Source organism: Tachypleus tridentatus, chromosome 9 (genome assembly GCF_004210375.1).
Source record: "Tachypleus tridentatus isolate NWPU-2018 chromosome 9, ASM421037v1, whole genome shotgun sequence".
In the NCBI taxonomy this organism is placed as follows: Eukaryota; Metazoa; Arthropoda; class Merostomata; order Xiphosura; family Limulidae; genus Tachypleus; species Tachypleus tridentatus.
The window spans coordinates 97,780,154-97,800,956 of record NC_134833.1 but is presented as its reverse complement, the minus strand read 5'-3'; the positions used below and the strand labels follow the sequence as shown (position 1 = coordinate 97,800,956).

At 31.2% G+C, this 20,803-nt stretch overlaps 1 protein-coding gene across 4 annotated transcripts in view; it reads left to right on the top strand.

Moving 5' to 3' along the window:
* The window catches only part of LOC143225829 (ets DNA-binding protein pokkuri-like), a 39,928-nt gene extending 19,564 nt beyond the window's left edge, over nt 1–20,364 (top strand). For 3 of the 4 annotated variants that reach the window (XM_076455900.1, XM_076455899.1, XM_076455901.1), the window contains 7 exons: nt 9,677–9,932; nt 11,899–12,006; nt 12,974–13,165; nt 13,642–13,860; nt 14,498–14,608; nt 15,173–15,422; nt 16,519–20,364. In XM_076455900.1, the coding sequence (XP_076312015.1) occupies nt 9,725–9,932; nt 11,899–12,006; nt 12,974–13,165; nt 13,642–13,860; nt 14,498–14,608; nt 15,173–15,422; nt 16,519–16,681 (1,251 nt within the window). In that variant the 5' untranslated portion in view covers nt 9,677–9,724 and the 3' untranslated portion in view covers nt 16,682–20,364. Of the gene's footprint in view, nt 1–9,676; nt 9,933–11,898; nt 12,007–12,973; nt 13,166–13,641; nt 13,861–14,497; nt 14,609–15,172; nt 15,423–16,518 lie in introns of those variants that run through there. The other variant, XM_076455902.1, reaches the window with a different exon arrangement.
* Nucleotides 20,365–20,803: the final 439 nt, after the last annotated feature.

Sequence of the window (20,803 nt, the reverse complement as noted above, 5' to 3'; positions counted from 1 at the left end):
GGTCGTAACAACAACAAAAGATATATTTACCAAGTAAACCGTGGGAAATATTTTTACGCATAAAAATATTAAAGTTACTTCCATCGTTTCACTTCATAATCGTTTTAAGCCTATTTGTTTAATAGACTTGGAAAGTTTTAATCTTAAAGTTACTCATAAATGATTTTCAAGATATTCACATAGTTTTGCAGTTATATTCAGGCATTCATGTCAATTATCATGTTAAAGTATTGTCGATAATATTTAACATTTTCGGGCATTGTTGTCATCAGTTATCGTGTTCTGGTACTGATGTTGTACGTTATCATGATCAACTGTTGATTTTATTATATTCAGGTACTGTTGACCTCAGTTGTAATGTTTAGATATCGTTATCGTCTGTCATTGTGTTCAGAAATAGATGGTTCAGTGTTTATGTGCATCAAAGTCTTACGATACATTTTTTTTTTTTTACAAAAACTAAGTAGGTCGTTGTTTGGAACCCATTGAACCAGTTTTGAAGCGTTTTTGGTACTGATTGCTTGTAGTATTGTCCATGTACGTATTCTACTTTATGCTTAACCCTCTTATATCTCGTATTTCAATCTTGAACACATGGAACTTCCTTTTCATATTTAGGCAATTACGTAGGAGTGGACCAAAGATATCGGAAACTACTACATGTATATGATGTTGTTGGCTCATTGTTTCTCTACTTGGAGCGATGATAAGAAAATGGGAACTTCCCTGCGTTTCTCAACGTCAGCAACATAAAATGCCTCAGGCAGACTATCTTATCGAACAATTGAAAAATGATCAGTGATGACGAGAAAATCCACTTGTAGAGAAAAATATATATGTAAAAACGGCTGGTTTTATATATATAATTGAAAAATGAAGACAGGCTAAAAGTAACAACAAGAAAATATAGAGATACTGTTGGTGAGACTTGGTAGCAATCCTACAAAGATACTTTATTTGCGAAGCCCTATACTAAAGAAAATGTGATACGCTTTCATAAATATACATATATTGAACAACTCGACTATAATTGTTAAAATTAATATATATCTAATTGAAAACTATTGTAAAAATGCGAATGGGATATTCGTTAGTAAGATTTTTTTTTGTTTTATACGAACACGTTTATAATTTCAATAAAATATTTCTAAAATATTCACTATTTCTTTTCTTGTAGTGATGCTAAATTCTGTATATATACAAATACCCATCAGGTGATGCTTGTCTCATGTTCCAGTAGATGACGTTTTATATGTTTAAATTTTTATGATATATATTTTTTAATTTCGCACAAAGCTACTCGAGGGCTATCTGTGTTAGCCGTCCCTAATTTAGTAGTGTAAGACTAGAGGGAAGGCAGCTAGTCATCATCACCCACCGCCAACTCTTGGGCTACTCTTTTACCAACGAATAATGGGATTGACCGTCACATTTTAACTCCCCCACGGCTGAAAGGGCGAGCATGTTTGGCGCCATGGGGATGCGAACCCGCGACTCTCAGATTACGAGTCGCACGCCTTAACACGCTTGGTCATGCCGGGCCCTGTGAGATATAATTGATTCCATAATGGATTTTATGCTTTTGTTTAACATTCATCTTTACCTTCACGTTTTTAATGTCACTGACTTATTATAAGAAATGTAACGTGTAGATTCGTCAACAGGGACTTTTTAACGTGCTATAATTCGTAAACAGCTAGCATTTTCATACGTCTGCGAAACGTTGCATGTCGGTAAAAAACACCATTTTCATGTGTGTGTGTTTTCTTATAGCAAAACCACATTGGGCTATCTGCTGAGCCCACCGAGGGAATCGAACCTCTGATTTTAGCGTTGTAAATCCGTAGAGTTACCGCTGTACTAGCGGGGGGACCATTTTCATATCAAATTATTTTAGGACAGTCAGTTCATTTTGATTGTCAGTCTTAGTTTTCGTAATATTACCTGTTAAATTTGATTCCGTATTTTTACGTTTAGTTAGATATTTGCACTGTGTCTTCGCACACTGAAATGAAATGGTATAATACCCATCATCAACATGATTGTGAAATACTTAGTTCGTCGTCATAAAATACATACGAATCACAACAAGATGACTCGGGTGAAACGTACGGGTTCTTTTGAAATTACAAAGGGTTCATTTTAATATCTGTATTTGCTGGTCTTTACGCGTACTTCTTGTGTTAAATAATTTCAGTCAAAATGTACATCAGTTGTGTTAATGTACGAGACACTCGCTTAAGTTGCTTGTACGTACTAATTAGTGTTGCTTCGCACTCAGTTACTTGAGGAAGCTATTGACACTTTCATTTCCGGTGTGGACCGGAAGCCTCTTAAAAGCTATCCCGACAGATATGTTTTTAAAGCCTGTTGTTTAAATTACGGAAGATGTTAAGTTAAGAGATCTTAGTGTGATCAGTGATTTTGCATGAGGAATTGAAAACTCTGTGTTAAGAACAAGAGCTCAGAAACTACGTTACATGTGGTAACAAATATGATGTAAATTCAGTGACCAAGCTGTGATTTTTAAAATTTTATGAGATAGTGTTGAGTCCATAATGGATTTTAAGGCTTTACCTTTGCTTGTGTTTATATCTCAGTTTGTATTACAAGTATATAATTTGAAATGTCAAATGCTCACTTCATTAGCGTTTTGTGCCAAGTTTTACCTCAGGAAAATGTATTCCTTTTTAGATATGTGACAGTGAAGTACCTATAAACCAGTTAATTGCACTTTTAAGGTAATATGTTTATTTACATATAATAATATTTTGTTAATGATCAATGGTAGTAGTAATTCGTGATAAGCTAAACAAAACACTCGTTTTTTTTGTTTACATAGAATGTTAATAAACGTTGTTTCGAGGAAGTTGCTTTCCTGGCTTACACTTTCCTTGTTTAATATTTGAAAACCAGTTTTCCTTGACTGGAAGATTAAGAAATATTATTTAAAAATGTTTTTCTTTTTTTTTTATTGTCCTTCTGTAGATCAGCAGTAAGCTTACTGACTTACAAAGCTAAATTATGGAGTTCAATTCTCCGGGTGGACAGAATGCATATAACCCATGGTGTAACTTTGTACTAGGAAAAAAAAAAGGTTTTTTTATTTGTTATTTATTTTACATTCTCGAAATAAATGGCGATTTTTTGCTTCAATTATTCTTTTTTTTAGTAATAACTACATGAGTAAGTTGTTTTCAAAGTTATAACGTTTTATTGATTTAACCTTCTATGCTTTCATTTACGGTATTAAATACATCATCAGAATGTCTACTGACTAACCGCTTCACTTTAGCACGATTCTTTCTCGCTACATTAGCTTTGTAATCCCAGTTTGTAAATCTTTCTCACTTCACTCTTTGTCGATGTTATAATAGTTTTTCAAAACATGTGTAGCTTAGCACGAAAATATGAAAACGAACATGTGAAATTCAGAGCAAACGTATATTTGCTGGCATTACAGTTTCTCATCATCATGAAATTATGTTCACCACCGCTTGATTCTTCATCCCCGACAACATGTTCAAGTTTCACAATAAACATGTTTGTAAATAAATCTTAGTGTACCCCTGTATTTACTACAATAAGATGGTTATCAGTATACTTGTGTTTTTATTATGATAAGGTGGTTACAAAAGCTTTTGACGAGTATCAGCTACTGGTAATAACACTTTATATCAAGAATCATAATGAAAACGTGAAAATTCTTCCTTATAAATGCAGCGTAGAAAGTTTTAGCTTTCAGGGAGCAATTAATTATTATTGAGGCTGAATATCGGTTTGATATATGAATTGCAAATTGAGATGCTATTAAGTCAGAAAACGAAAGACAGCCAATAACAGTTAACATGTGAAAGTTAACTAATCTTTGTTAGTTACATCAAAATTACTTGATAGTACATGATCGATGGGAGAATAAATGTAAGGGCATGAATTAGACTGAGTACATTCGCACTTACAGGATAAAATGTTATGTAATTTTTTAGTGTTATGATATCTGACATTCTATTATAATTAAATACATTACTATCAATGACCTTCTTGTAAGAATAGATAATAGTTGGGTATTTGATTCTGCAAATGCTAAAAATAACTTTTGCACGGATATTTTTCTGACTATTAATTCTAATTTAAAAAGTTCTATACTAATGCCCCCTTCTCTCAGTGGATCAGTGGTAAATCTGAAGGCTTATAACTCTAAAAATCTGGGTTTATATACCTATGTTGAGCACTGGACGGATAGCTCACTGTGTGACTTTGCTCTTAACAACAAAAACAGTGTGTGTGTATATATATACTTCTGTCATTAAATGGAACTATAAAATAAACCTTATCCTATACGTTCGTTATCGGTTATTGTGTTGAGTTTAAGTAAATAATATCTAGTGTACATTGTTAATCAAGATTGATGACAAATGTATTTATGTTTGATTGAACAAAATTAAGTTTATCTATCTATCGGCTGGAGCACCCGCCCTCTGGACAGAAATTACTTACATTCATAACTAATAAAAATAGATTATCTCGGGACAAAAAAAGTTGTTTCCTTTAGACGTAATTATAAAAAACGTCCAAAAAAACTGCAAAACATAAAATATGTAACCGCAACTTTGAATGTATCTCCGCATGGATTCAACAATCCTTATTTTTAAATTTAGTGTAGGTCCATCAACAGGGGGCGCAGTAGTAGTAAAAAAACGCCTATAAGAACCGCAAAATGTAAAGCTGAAAATTTGTATATATTTCCCCATGCATACATTGAACCTCCATATCAGATCTGATAAATATCCATTAACAAGGGCAAAGTAGAGGAAAGAAAAAACGCCCGTAAAACTGCAAATTTCAAACTAAAAATATCTATGTACCCCTCCATAGACCTAACGAATCTCTGTACCAATTTGAATAAAAACCAATCCACACCCTGCGAAATAGTTACATGGGCAGAAAACAGACAGTACTAATATATTTATATAGAAGCTTACCCATATAACTGATACAGCATATAGTGATTTCTTGTTTAGCCAGTATTGTCTACCGTTATCATAACACATAAATTATCCTATGGATTATATGTTACGATAACGCATATAACGTTTTCCTGGAAATTTCATATTATAGAACTAAGTAATAGACAGGCATCAGTTCAGCATAGAAACACAAGCCGCTGACAGGACCTGTGAATTTCCTGGTGGCTGGAGAGGTATGCGATTGTTCATAAGAACATTAGACATTTTCTGTCGAAAACTAACACAAAACATACTGAAGGATCAGAAACAACCTCCAAGCCCACCTGGAGAAACGCTCTCATCCGCAAAGCGAAGGCTATAGTTACGAAAATGAATCTTCCAACCTAAAGACGACATTGCAATGAAGCTAGAAATACCTTATGAAATTGTTTACAAGATACTAAACAATTATTTTAAACGAATGATGGCTTATAAGTGAAAAGTTTGAAAGTTTCAAGCCATACTCTAAAATCAAAGCTTCTTTCATGAGAGAAATAACCAAAGAAACTGGAACCCTATTGAACAACACATTGGTGAAGTCGCTCATTGCTTACCGTGAACTTTTGTGGTTTTGGTCTACTTCAGCTTGTGCTTGGAACATATAGACTTAAAATCTCAACTAGTTTAAGGAAAGTACATGGAAGGAAGGAAGGCAACATTGACATGGTTGTTGTTCGAAGGAAGTTGGTTTGTCACTGAAACAACGATCTTGTTAAGAAGGAGGAGAACCATCTGTACGTAGATTCAGTACAAGTAGTTATGTACAATACCCACCATACAGGCTGGTTGGGTATTAGTGATTAGTGTGTCCTAATGCGGAGTTGAGTGTCTTTGGTTCATGTCCCACTCCTGCAAAATTACGCTGCTTAAGTGCTTTGTATAAGATAAATTACCTTAAGAACTAGCGATAGGTACTTTATGACTTGTTCAAACTGAAGGAAAGCCATGAAAAGTAGCTCTTGTGTAACTTTAAAAGAATATGAAAATCAAACAAATAATGTCTACCATATAACAGTTACAGTTATAATACGGCACCAACACGTATAAAAGCTACTGTACAGCACTGCTACGGATACTGTATAGAAATAATATGTATAACATTTATATTACAGAACCGCCCACATAGAAAGCAGTTACAATATAATAATGACCTGTATAACAGTTATAGTACAGTACTATCCACAAGGAAAACAGTTACGATACAGTAATGACCTGCATAACAGTTATAGTTAAGTACCTCTCATATGGAAAAAAGTTACAATACAGTAATAACTTGTATAATAGTAATAGTAGAGAATTGTCCACACGGAAAACAGTTACAATACAATAATTACATGTATAGCAGTAACAGTACAGTACTGTCCATATATAAAACAGTTACGACACAGTAATGACCTTTATAACAGTTATAGTACGGTGCCGTTCACATGTAGAACCTATCCAGTACATCACTGGTTTCCAAGCTTTATTGCAGGAAAAATTTAAAGTGTAAAAATTTATTTTACTATTTTCTATTTATTTCATGCTTATTTTTGGATTTTCCTGAGAAAAGGCTGTCCCCCTCAGACTCTCTAACCCCCTTTCCAGATGTGTGCGCTTCACATCTTGAAAACTGCTGCAACAATAATGAGTTTTATAACTGTCACAATACAGTGCAATACCGCCCACAGGTAAAAGTTACTGTGTAGTAATGGAATGTTTAATAATGGCATTGCATTTTAGGTATGGGGGATCTGGGCCGAATGGGATTGTGGGTCTAGGGCCCTGTACATCATAGTATGTTGCGGATTTTTTGGTTGCATCATCCAACTACTCCTCACAGCCCAGCAATAAAATAAAAGTAATTCTAAAATCTCTCAGTTTTATTCAAAACAAAATATAATTTTATTATATATTTTTACATAAAAATCACGTTTCACATATTTAAACTATCAATGCAATTAATAATTCAACTCTATCATACAAATCATACATAAAGTGTTGTGGAGACACAAGTGTACAGGACGACGTTTCGAAAGTCTTCTGCCTTTCGATTTCAGTTGCTGTCCATTCTATAAAGTTTCGTAATATATACTCTGCCTGAACAATCTATCAAAGAATAAAAAGTGTTATTACAGATTTCTAAGTGGATGTTTGTGGACTTTCCGCCACTATTTCTTATTGTTTTGTTAGCGTCAGTGCAAATGGCGGTTAATGTTAAACTGCCCTGCTTCATTTTGAATAAATGGAAATTTCATATTAAAACAATTTTGTTTTTATAAAAGTTTATTTTAATAATATATGTGGAACTCTGTGGCGCGGAACTTTGGGCCATGTCCCAGTTGGCTTTCTCCTAAATACGACCTTGCCCCCACATGTAAAATAGTTGCAATACTAACCAGTATAACTGTTGAAGAACATTATTAACCCGTAGAACCACTCCAGTACCGTTCTGTTAACCTGCATAACCGTTTCGGTAGAATAATGATTTATATATTATTTATAGTAGAGTTATAACCACAATATCAAGTGCAGTAGCACATGTGAATTTGTTTTTGGATAGTTTGGAGACACATACTATTTACATGTAACATTTTCTCGTAACAAATACAAAACTAGACATCCATATAATCATTAAATGTGGAGCGTTTGGTTCCTTTGCAAGGGGAGTGAATACACACAAAAGATGAACTGTGAATATCATAACACTCTTGGACACTGTAGTGTTTAACATGTCATGTACGCCCTGTTTTTAAAATATGTGTTGTTAAAAATGTAAAAACAACAAAATATTTTTGTTGATTATTAAATTTTCTGGTAATCACGAGAAATGGAATCTTTATATAACTGTAGTGTGAGAGCTCAGTTGAGTCTACTACTTTCAAACTCAGAATCTATGTCCTAAAACGAAAGTGTAAGTAGCCTGATAATGCACTACTAGTATTATATACTATTACCAATTTACTCAAAGTTTTTTTTTTTTCTGGTAAACATTAATATATGCTAAACTTGTTGGAATTTTACACATATGTATGAATTGTCATGATACGTGAAAACACGTAAGATAAAAAGAAAAGTAGAAAAACCACTCGCCACAATGAAAGAAACACGATGACCTGAAAATCAAAGCTGCTTTTCACAGTTATCGAGCCAGTCTTTTTAACATTTAACAAGCTTTAAATAAAAATTGAAAACCCTCCTACTTGTTTTTCCAATCTATAATTTAGTACCTACATCATTCGAATGCACGCCTTACATGTAGGAGGACGGTGTTCGGGTTATTTCCTGTTTGAATACGACAACGTGTCAATGCTATCTCCGGTTTAAATACGTAGAATTTTGTACTAAGTTTAATTTCCACAGTATTGCCTTGACTAACCTATAAACAAATTAAATAAAAGGCTCTTTCTAGATTCAACAAAGTAGATAGCTTGCGTGCATGTGACTATTTAATGGGTTAGGGCTATCAACGAGCATCCTTTATAACACGTATACTTACAATCGAAGAAATAAATCGTTTTTGCTATCGTTAGGTGGACCAGATTTTGTATTATTTTTACTGAATGATAAAAAAAGCACTCGTCAACGATAGAAGCTGTTACAACATATACTGTTTATATATATAAAACAATTGGATATTTCTACTATTTATTACACGGTGTTAAGTATCAGATAAAATGTTTTTTTGTTTTGTTTTATATGGCATTAGGAATGAATATGCGAGCTACATTACTGTTGATAATCAGATAATGCAGAATACATAATTGTTGCTTGTTTCAGCTAAGGCAACAAGGTAGAACTTTCGCAGTATTAGTATTAAACTGTCCCTCAATTTGACCCAGACTTTCTAAACTTTAAAGTCATGGGTATTGATAAACTTGCTACATTTCAGTACAAGGTAAGAACAGCTAAACATAATAAATATTCTGGCTCATATCATACTATTTCGTCAGGCTTATAGTTAACGAAATATCTTTTATGCCTATGTGTATTAAACGTTAACAAACATTTTCTTGAAACAGTACCTGGCCTTATGCTGACTTTATTTCGATACATTTTACTTTCTTGTTGTTTTCTTGGTATATACGCATGGTCTCGGACCATGTGTTGGACTACATAATACTTGTTTAATTAAGCATTTCGTAAAAATAACAACGCCTGGGCGTCAACGCTGCACGGATGACAAACTGTTGTGTAGTTTCAGTCTACACGTTGGAAAGAACAAAGCTGAAATTCCACTAACGCGTTACAGTTTACACTTTAAACACCTAGTTACTTCCAAGAAATGTATAGGGAAAAAAGCCTAAATACACTTCTCTCTGACTGGAAAAATTTTGTCCAAATGTGACATTTTATTTGTTTATTTATTTATTAACCTTCGGGAGAGTTGTTTTAAATTTGAGTAATTGAAATGGCCATTCATGTAGCTATATTCTGATAATTTACTATTACCTATTTGTTACAAATGTACAATATTATGCAAAACAAAATTGTGACTTTAATCTAGGTAAGACGTGTAAAAACTATTTGTGGATTATTTAAAATAACACAAGTGTCAATAATGCAATTTTTTTAATAATTGTTCTTGAATAATACAATGCTATCAAGTAAATCTAATTTACTGATTTTAAACTTTCGTTACTATCATATACGTATTTAATATTTTCAGATTTTATCATACCGAATTTCAGACTTCCACAGCTGTGGCGCCCTCTCTGAACGGTGGGAGAATTTTCCCGATGGAGGGATCGCCTGCTTCTGATGCAGCAGCGGCAGCTCTTTCAACGTATTTATCGTTACCAATTTCTTCACTTTCTGGACTCCCGTACATGCCTTTTTATGCTATGCCAGTGGCGGCCTCTGGTACTCGTCTAAACCAAGGACTAAGTTTAGAAGATGATAATGAACTACCTATCGATGTTCAATCACTGTTACCAGATACACTTGGTAAGGATTTTTTTTTTTTTTTTTAAATGGTAGCGGGTGCATGATGCTTGAGGCAATACAAGTGAAGTTTATGAAACACAGTCAACTGTTGAAAAATTACAAATAGTGGCAGTCGGACTTGTAGAATTGAAGATAAATTTACACGTTAATAATTCACACATCAAAGATGCAAGTTTACAGAAGTATTTAAAGAAAATTCCTTTTTTGCAGCACCTAAAGGCACATTTTTTTTCTTTTTTTATGTCTGTTGGTATAAGTTTACCATACGTTTTGTTGACCTCACCCGCTACCAATGATGGTAAAATGGCGACATCCGTAATCGAGTTTGAAAAGTGTTGTCAGTGTGACATTTTAATTTTGAGTAATAACTCATGTTACGTTTAAAATTTATGTTGAAAATGGTTTTGTGTTATAATGACGAAAAATGAGGATATGTATGAATACAAAAAATAATGTTAACGTAGAGTATATATACTCAACATTTAGGCCTAACTTATGATAATCGTTTGAAATTGTTTGCTGACTACTATCTCACTTTTGCACGTTTTTGTTTGCACTTCTACGAGATCTGGATCTATTGGGAGAGTATGAAAAACAATACAAATAACTGCGTTCTATAAAACGGTCAGTAACCTAAATATAAAAGGACGTACGAAACTAAGAGAATATCTCAAGCCATTTCCGTTAATGCCTAATGAACAGTTGAGGACTTATTTCTTTTATAAACATTAAAAAAAAAGATACAAAGTTTGTAAGCGTAAACGTGTTGGGGACTTAAATTGTGACATCTTATGTTTGTGCTGATATTTACTTATCCAGTATTACTTTAATTCTGTATTTTGCAGTCATCATAACTGAGTATTGTGCGGTGTATGTTATTATAATTGTAGGTACATGAATAAAGGTTTAAAAGACGGGTAGCCTGGAGAAATGCAGTTCAAATACAGAACTGGGCTCTGACTAAATGTCACTTTGCAGCATACTCTTTGTGGATGGCCTAAATAACTTAACAAGAACATACTTTTTCTTTTGAACTTGAATTGGAGAGAATGAACATTTCAAATTTTACCTATCTAAAAAACACCAACCATATCTGTGAACTTTTTTTTTAATTTGAGCTTCGGCTTTTACGACGGAACATCGTCAGTATAAAATATTACTCATGTAATTCTTATACCTATAAAGCGAAAGTCCATTGAGCATAATTTCTAAATTTAAAGTTTTTAATGTTAGTGTGGTACCGTTTATTTATATTTTTGCCTTTCTACAACACTCATTGTAAAAAAATTGACAAAAAAGTATTATTAATTCATCTTCTCATTAAAATACATATATAGTCTCAGTAATGATTAACTGAATTAATTTCCGTTAGATAGTAATTGTGTGTGTGTTATGCTTGACTCGTATGTTTTGAGGAAACTTAAAAGAAATTAATTTATTGATCTATGAAGAATTTGGCCTATAAATTAAATAATTTAGCAAGCTGTATAAATTTTAGAGATAAGCATAACAGAAAACCAACTTTTTTTCCATAATGTTGCTTATATTTTAAGATCTTGAGGCCTCCTGTTTTTGTTAGCTCATTTCTAAGCTTAAGGGCTTAAAATGGTAAAATTGTGGGTTCAACCCTTGTGGTGTACTCAGAATAGGTAGCACATTGTGCAGCTTTTCATGTAAATTGTAAACAGAAACTAACATTTTGAAGGTGTGGCTTTAACGTCTGCCCTTGAGAACTTACATGTTTTCATTTGCTACTGAGTTATTCTATAACAAGAAAACACCATTAAACAAATGAAAATTAAAAGTTATGAGAAAGAGATCTGACAGCTAAGGTATGTTTGTGTTGAAGGTTGTATGACAGATTGGATATGAGACACACAGACAATTCATTAAATTTGCAAGTTCTTGTGTACTAGTGTTGTTATATACTATGATTCTAGTGACAAGTTATGTTGTTGCTCATCAGGTGAAGATCCCCGACAATGGAATAGAGAAGAGTTGAGCCAGTGGTTAGAGTTTATTACAGAACAACTGTCATTACCAGGGGTGGATCCAGAAAATTTCCATATGAATGGTAAGCAGTAATTGTAAAGTAAAACAATTTGTTTTTCTTAACTGATCATTTATTATGAATGATGAAAAACAAATATGAATGTTTTAACTTTGGTAAATTGTAAACTTTATCAATATGCATAGTAGTTTTTGAAATTTACCCAAAATTATATAGTTTTAGTTGAAATTCAGTGTTAGAAATAATTTTGACCTACAAGGATTGAAAATTATCTTGAAGCCCTATAATTTATAATTTTTATACGTAATTGGTAAGATTTTTAAAGTTCTCATAGTTACAAGTAAAGTTTCCTAAAAAAGCATATGAGTATTAGAAATCTAGAGAAGACAGATTAATGTTCTGTCAAAACAGTAGTATGTATCCCTAAAGCTAAACTACTTCACTGCCCCTTCACAACATTTTTTGTCAATTTACTGTTACTTAGATATCTAACTGAAACATGCCAGAAAATTATCAAGGAAGGGTGTCCATGGACTTTTCAAACAAAGAAGTGAATAGAGCCATGTTTGATTTCATTATGGTGTAAAATTATAGTAAATTATAGAATAAAATTAGTTTTTATACAAAACAACTATCTAATACATTCACTTTTATCATAAACTGTAAATCTATATTGTGTCGGGAAATTGTGTTTTTTTCCCTAAAAGTTTTAAACATTTATTGTTACACTGAAAAAGAAATATAGTGATTGTACATTTAGGTGATAATTTGAAATAATTTAAAACTATAGACAGTAAATTTAAAGGTTTTGTAGGTAGTACCTGCTGAGAACATTCATAATATTTATTTATTAAATAAAATCAAAACATTTTGATGATAAAATATGACTTGTGTATATTTATCATGAAATGCAAAGCATAAAGTTCCATGAAAATTTTAATTTATTTAGAAATTTTTATCCCAGTGATTAAAAATGTAATTTATTTTATTGATTTTCTTTGATTTTATACACATTTGTGTTTTCAATTAGGAAAAGCAGTGTGTTTATTGACAAAATCTGACTTCATAGACAGAGCTCCAGGAGCCGGAGATGTTTTGTATAATTGCATTCAGTTGCTGTTAAACAAGCTTATAAAGTCTGTTAGCCCATCTAGCAGGTGTTCCCAGTTTAATAATATATCTACAGCTCTTTTGAAGAAACACAGTGTTAATGGCAATGCAGGTATTTTGTTACATTCACAACTCCAACTTTGTTTATGTAAACATTATCATAATAATAATAATAATAATAATAATAATAATAATGTAAATAGAAAGCTTTTTCAGTGAATATATAATCTTTTCTGACAGATCCATTTGAAAATTGTCAATATTATAACTTAACGATATAAGTTGTAAGTAATTTGAAATAAAGAACACTGTTCAAGTTCTATGTTAAAACATTAAGTCTCATAATTGTATCCAAATTTTATGTATATAGATGCTTACATATCTCTATTCAAACTTTTGCTTTCAGTTAATTTGCAGCTATATGAATATACTCGGTTAAAATTATGATGCTTTTAAACTAAATAATATTTGTATTTCCTTAAAAGAAATTTTATTTTTTAAATTCTTAGATAGGTTATAACAAGTATTATAGTAGCATGTAACTTTATGAGATCTTTAAACATAGAAGATTTCTCTAATCAAACATAGCTTCAGGTTGTTTTCAAAGTGCCAGCTCCACATCACCTTGGCCAATAATTAGCAGTGACTTTCAGAACATGGGTCATGTTGTTCACAACTCTAGTAACAACATTTCAAACTTTGTGCATGATATAAATAATTCTCATGTGTTGAGTCCATCCCATGGAGGCAATTCACATAAAGAATCTGCTCAAACGATGCTTCCTAGTGCAGTTGTGTCTCAGAATGGTAAGTCTAAGCAGTTAATTTATTTAATGATTCAAGGTACTTGTATATAACACACCCAAATTATTCTGGGTATATACATATATGTTTGATATATTCCCTATTTCATAGATTTCCAGTTGAAAAAAATATGCATCTTTAGTGAAGTGATAATTATTCTTATGTTTGGGAAGGATAACAAAGAACCTATACCTAGAGTAGATAATTTAGTAGTACAGATATATTATATTGATTTAATTTGTGATAAATGATAGTTTGCATACCATTCTTTATAGCTTGATAATTAAAGAAAGTTGATAATTGATTAATCATAGGGCTCATTAATCAATTATATTTAATAACATAAAACAAATAATAATCAGAAAGAATAATTTTTATTAATAAACTATTTTCATGACATCAGTTGATTTAATTGTCAGTTTGGTTAATCAGCTATTTTACATGATGCTAATCACTGTAACTGATACCCATAGGTAGTTGATTATACCAGTTAATGAAGTTAAATACCCAGATCCACCTTTTTTTACGAATAAATATATTTCAATTTAGGGATTTTTTTTGGGTGGGTTTTTGTGAAATTGAAGGCATTTTTAACAAAGTAAAACTGTAACATAAGTAACAGTATTTTAATTACAAACAGGCACAAACTCTGAGGTGGGGTCTTTAAGAACACCGTCACCTGCAAAAGTGGAAACTAAAGACACAACAAGCAACAACCATGCTGAGAAAGATCAGTCATTAGACAGAATAAGTAGGCAGTTCTGTCTCAATTTGGACATGCAACTTTAGAATATATAATTTGTTTAAAAGTAAAAGTTTAAATTCAGTTTTAGCTTTTATAGGAGGACATGTATGTTTACTGTAGTTTATTTTATAAGTAAACATAAAAAGTCTGTGCAATTTGGTTGAAAATTGTTAATTTTTTCAGATTTTGTTTTTATTAAAGAATAATTTCCTAATTTTTTTCTTTGATGTGTTGATTCTGATTGTGCGTGAGAGTAATGTGTTGTGTGAAAAAAGACCACTTAATCTCCCTACAAAAGAATGTTTAATTTATGAATAGGTCTTTTTAAAACACACAGAAGAATAAGAAATGATACTCACTACAACTAAAATCTTTGTTTGATGTAATGTATGATATTGTAGTAAAAGTAAAATAATAAGAATACATAATTTTAAGTTCTTTTCTGAGTTTTTATTTTGTGTATATTTTTGATTCTTCATAATATTTTCAAATACAGTTTTCTGTTTAACAGTACTTTTTCTTATGCTAGAATTCAGTATTACAATAATTTTGTTAACCTTATTTTTGCAGATGTGCGACTGCTTTGGTCATTTCTTCAGGAGTTATTAAATGACCCAGAACAGCGTTACCATCACTGTATAGCATGGAAAGACAAAACAAATGGAGTTTTTAAGATTGTAGATCCTCACCGTCTTGCTCGATTATGGGGAATGCAAAAAAACCACTTGAACATGAATTTTGACAAGATGTCTCGAGCTCTTAGATACTATTACAGAGTTAAAATTTTGCAAAAAGAGCCTGGAGAGAGACACTGTTACAGGTGAGATATTTTAAAGGAAAACAATTTTTATGCTGTGATAAAGAAAGATTAATGTAAAGAATAAATATGTTTCCTATTTTTTGTTTCATGTTTTACCTCAATGTGAAACACCATGTAAAATTATTCCACAGTTGTAATTTTGTTTTTTTAGAACTATTGAATTATGCATTTTAACATTTTGCTGTTTTCATGGTTTTCTAAACTAGAGAAAAACATGGTCTTAGTTATAGAATTCACTTTTTTGTATACATTTAATAAAATTAAATCTAACTATATATATATTTGCTTTTAAGAACATGTTCATCATGGAGAGTATCCTGAGATGCTTTCTTGCATTTTTTAATGTTTTTTTAAGGGTCACTGACTCACTTGAGAAAAAGAAATAAGGAGCACTTCCATGAATATTTAATTTTTTACTTACCATTAAGCTTATGTCTCAACTTTTCAATGTCAACATGTCTTTTGTGGAATTCAGTTGCAGCTGTTAATCTTTTCTGTTGACAGATGATAAACATGCTACTAATGGATACATTTTGAATAAACAAAAATTTATGTATTTTGTGTTCCACAACTTCTCACTTTTTGTTAAGACAATCTTCATTTGCTGAACCAAGCTGTCCTGTTGCCATGGCAACATATAACTCTGGCATGTGCAGTGTTCTTTGTTTAAACTCACTTTTTCTTTCTGTAGAAATACTAAGTCAAGATTGGTGCTTTAGTAGCAGTTAGTCAGACTTTACCTTATTACATTGAATTATATTACAACTAAAAGATAATTTATGTTTTAAGAAACGTTTGGGTTAAGTATTCAGATCAGGGAGAGGGAAGTCCTACAAGAGGCAGTGTCACATTTCGTGAATTACTACTGGTTGGTATACAAATATATTTTCATGCCATAATAAAATTGGCTGCAGGTAATCTTGACTAGAATCTGGTCAGCTGAGGGTGATAGATTGTGTTTAGGTGCTATTCAACAAATTGCAGTGTAAAAGTAAGTGTTATTACTCATGAGTATGAGTGTTAGAATAATATTTAATTAATTTATAAAAGTATAATGTTATGAATTAAAGCATTTTTCCATATTGTATCTGAATAGATTTCTACGACCTGCTGGTGAACTCCGCCACTGTAAACAGAGGTCACTTCTAATCAGAGATACCACAAGTCCCACCAGTTCTCCTTCTAATTCCAATGATACTGGAACAGCACTAAACATGAGTATCAAAGAAGAATGCTCCTTGCCATCTCAAGGAGAGTAACAAAAGTCCTTTTATATTTAACAGCTTGGCAAGCTCAGAGTGGAGTGGAAGTGTAATTTGTTTGTGGTGAAGTAAAAGTGCCTTTTTTTGATATCATTATTTGTAACTTGTGTTTCAAGAGATGTATTCTGAAACTGACTATCCCAAGCCAATGATATTTATTTCTGAAGTAAAAATTGACATCTTGGATCTATTGTACAGGAAGAATGATGAAAATAAATTAGTTTGTACAATTTAGTGATCATATATGAGTGTGCATGGACTCTACATTCTCTGATTGATGGTTCACAACCTGTAGATAGAGCAAGTTGCTATAGTAGTTTATTATGTAGTTTTAATTCCACCTTCAACGGAAGTAATAATCCTTTTATAGATGTTAAACAATGATATGTGTGTGAAAGTAATTCAATATGTATATAATGTAATTTAACTGTATAGCTTTTAAATAACTTCATTTAAAAGATAATACATTTTAATGTTCCAATATACTTTGAGCTGTATAGCAAAAGTTGGAAAAAATGTAAGAATGTGAATTTTCACATTAAGGTATATCTATTTTCACAGACTCTTTGAGTATATGTAATTAAGTGTTGAACATTTTGTAATGGTTATTTCATTTCAGAATTTATATTAAAGGTGTTGTTTTATTTTGGTTTTACAAGAAAATGATGTTGACAGAATTTAGAAAAAAAACACACCCAAAGACTCCAGTTCTTTGTAATAGTGATTTTTCTTGTCATTGGTGCACAGTGTAAAGATGATATATTTACTTGTAATATAAGTTTACAAATCTGAAAGTTTATTAACAAGTTGTGCCAGATATAATTTCTATGTATGTGTATATTTTGTTTTTTTATTAAGCTGAATGCAAGTTTATGAAAAACATTAATCAAAAGGTTTGCTAGTTCAGAATGATGATAATAAACCAACAAAACAGATACAAGGTGTGTATGTGAAATGGTTATGCTTTAGTTATGCTCATTAGCTAAACTGGACTTGTATAAAGTAAATTATAATAATTTCTAAAAAAAGAATATTTGGAAGATTAATACAATAGAGGTCAAAAATCATTAGAAAAAAGTTAAAACTAAAATGTGTTTTTTCTTGACCTCTTGAGTTTAATGAAATTAGAAATAAATTTCATATAATAAAACTTCATATTTTTTAAATATTTAAATATGAAACTATGATGTATTTACCATCATATTTTAGACTTTTAAAGATGACATACGTTCTTAAAGTTTCACGTACAGTATCTAATAGGTTGTGATGTGAATCTAGGTGACTATAATCTGTGATGAAATTTCTGAGACAACTCCAATCCTGTAAATTGTATTAACAAGTCTTCAGATTTTATATAAAAATATAAGAAAACTGAAAATATTGAAAAGAATAAGAATATTTCATCTTTAATTGAACATTAGGCCAACTATGATTTGTAGAATATCAACTGTAACATACAGTGAGTGAGAAGTATGATATAAATGGTCAGAAATTATTCATGAAGTTGAACATTCTAATATATTTTTTTTATTAAACTTGAGCTATCATGTTGTTTGAAAAATAATGGAAGATTTTAAATTTTAACTTTAGTAAGAAATAAAAAAAATCAAAAGGAACTTTATTAATCAAAATATTAACCTAGTGAATCTACACAATTTTGCTAATGAGAAACAAGATTACTTATGCCATAACAATGAAACTCTGAAATCCTAGAACTCAAAAATTCTTTAAAGCCTTTCTTTGTTGCTGCTCTGTTGAATCTTTTGTCCTGTAAAATATTGTACAAGTGTTTGAAAAAGTGATAGTCAGTGGGTGAGAGGTTTGGAGAGTAAGGAGGATGAGGCAATGTTTTGTAGTCTAATTTGTTGAGCTTCTGGAGAGTCATTTGAGTAATGTGTGGCTGAGCATTATCATGAAGCAAGATTAGTTTTTGTTGATTGACTAATGCTGGTATTTTTTCATGCCACTTTCTATGCATTTCTTCCAATTCTTGCCAGGAAACCTCTGAAATGATATTCTGGCCCTGATTGAGCAAGTTGTAATAGATAAGTCTAGCTGCAGATCATCATACAGTGATCATAATTTTTTGTTGGTGCAACTTTTGCTTTGGGAAGTATTTTGGAGTCTTGTCACAGTTAAGCCATTGTGCAAATTGCTTTCTGTTGTTTTAAAGGATCCATTTTTCATTGCAGGTAACAATTGAATCAGTCAATGGGTCATTTCTATTGTGTAAACACAGTTTACACAGTTAAAACACATAAACACAGTTCAAATTGGCGATTTTGCTGATTTTCACTGAGTTCGTATAGAAGCTACTTATTGAGTTTTTTCACTTTTCCAATTTGCTCAAGATGATCTGAAACTGGAAATGCCAATACCCAATTCTTGTGCCATTTCTTGAACAGTTTGGTGCAAATTTCTTTTGACTAATGCTCTTAATTGTTTGCAACAGCAGAAGGATGTCCTCTGCTCTCCTTATATTCAAGACTTGCATCTCCATTATGAAACTTTTAGAACTGATGCTGTACTGTATGTTCAGAAGTGGTTTCTTTGCCCCATGCTTGTGATGCATTATGATTAAATTTGAATTCATGCAAAAAAAGTTGCATGTAATTTTTTGTATGAAGTATGAAATGTTGGAAATAAAATTTTAGAAAAGAATAAAAGTACTAATGAATGAAAAGAAAGATTTAGTTTTTCAATGGTGAATATGAAGTCATAAAAAAGACAGGTTTCTTATCCCTATAAATGACAAAAAGTTTAATATAAAAAGCTACCATTATTTTTTGAACAATCTAATATAAAGAAATCTTGAAAAAGACTTTTGAAAGATTCTTTGTTAAAAGTTACAAAATATTTTTAAACCACCTGCTTTTGTATTTTAACAGTTGACAGCTATTTGTTGATAAGGGCTTAAAATGAACCCTTTTTAAACTGTTGTATTGCCTCATTATCTTTGAAATTTTGTTTTAACATTTGTGTTCAGATCACACACATAAACTGTTGGTTTTTTCACTTTGAGACTTTGATTTTTAAACACTGGATAATACAATTGGAAAGTATTCTGAATAAACTTATCTCTCCTACTTTATAACATGAGACCTAATGAAGAAGTTTAATTTTTTTCACAGTGGGTGTAGAAATGTTAATTACTTTTTTGATGATTTCGATGTGTTCTTATGTTGTTATTAGGCTAAAAATAAGCATCAGTTGTTACTAATTTGTTTCTACAGAAACATATAAGATTGTCATGTATTATGATTCTTTAAAGGCAGCTTGCCCTAAGATTCTGTCTACTGTTTCTTCTTGAGTTTTATCTTTTTTACATTCTTTCAAGGCTTAAAAATTGCAATTCATTATTAGATACAACAAAATGTCTAATGCTTCCCATTTGTAGCAGCTGCAAGTTGTTCACTAAACTGAGCAGCTTATTGAATGTTTTTAATTGTTGCTTTGGTATTTGATCCTTCATTATACAGTTGAATAAAAATATGAAAAAGGTTATTAATATTAATTCTATTTAATTTTTTCTAACTTATATTGCAGTTGTGATTCTCAGTTGAATCAAAATATTGTCTGTTAAGAGTGAAATTTAGTGATGGATTTTAATGTTTCAGATTTAACCTTTTTTGATTAAGGAACTGGTTTTGAATAATAAAAAATGTTATTTTGATTATATATCCAAATTGCATCAATTATTTTTTTTAAGCCTATTAAAGACAAGGTAATAATCACATATAAAAGTACTGATAATTATATGAACAAAACATTAAAAGGTAATTATTACATGAATGTAACAATTATATTTTAAAATAAGAAATTCAGACAGAGAAGTCATTACTATTTAGATTAATTATTTTAAAAGCATTGTGTGCATTGAAGTACAACTTGGGTGATTTAAATCACATAAAGTACAATGCACAGTATACAATGACTTCAGTGTTTCCCGACTAAAGGATGTTAGACATGTTTTGCACAGCTTAAAATAGTTTCTATTCAGCAGTTAATTCTATATTCACTTTGTAGAAGCCTAGTTTACTGGTGTTTTATGTTAAATCTTAAACTTCAACCTTTATTTTTTACAGTATACAGTAAACTGGAAAAGGAAGTATTGTTGAA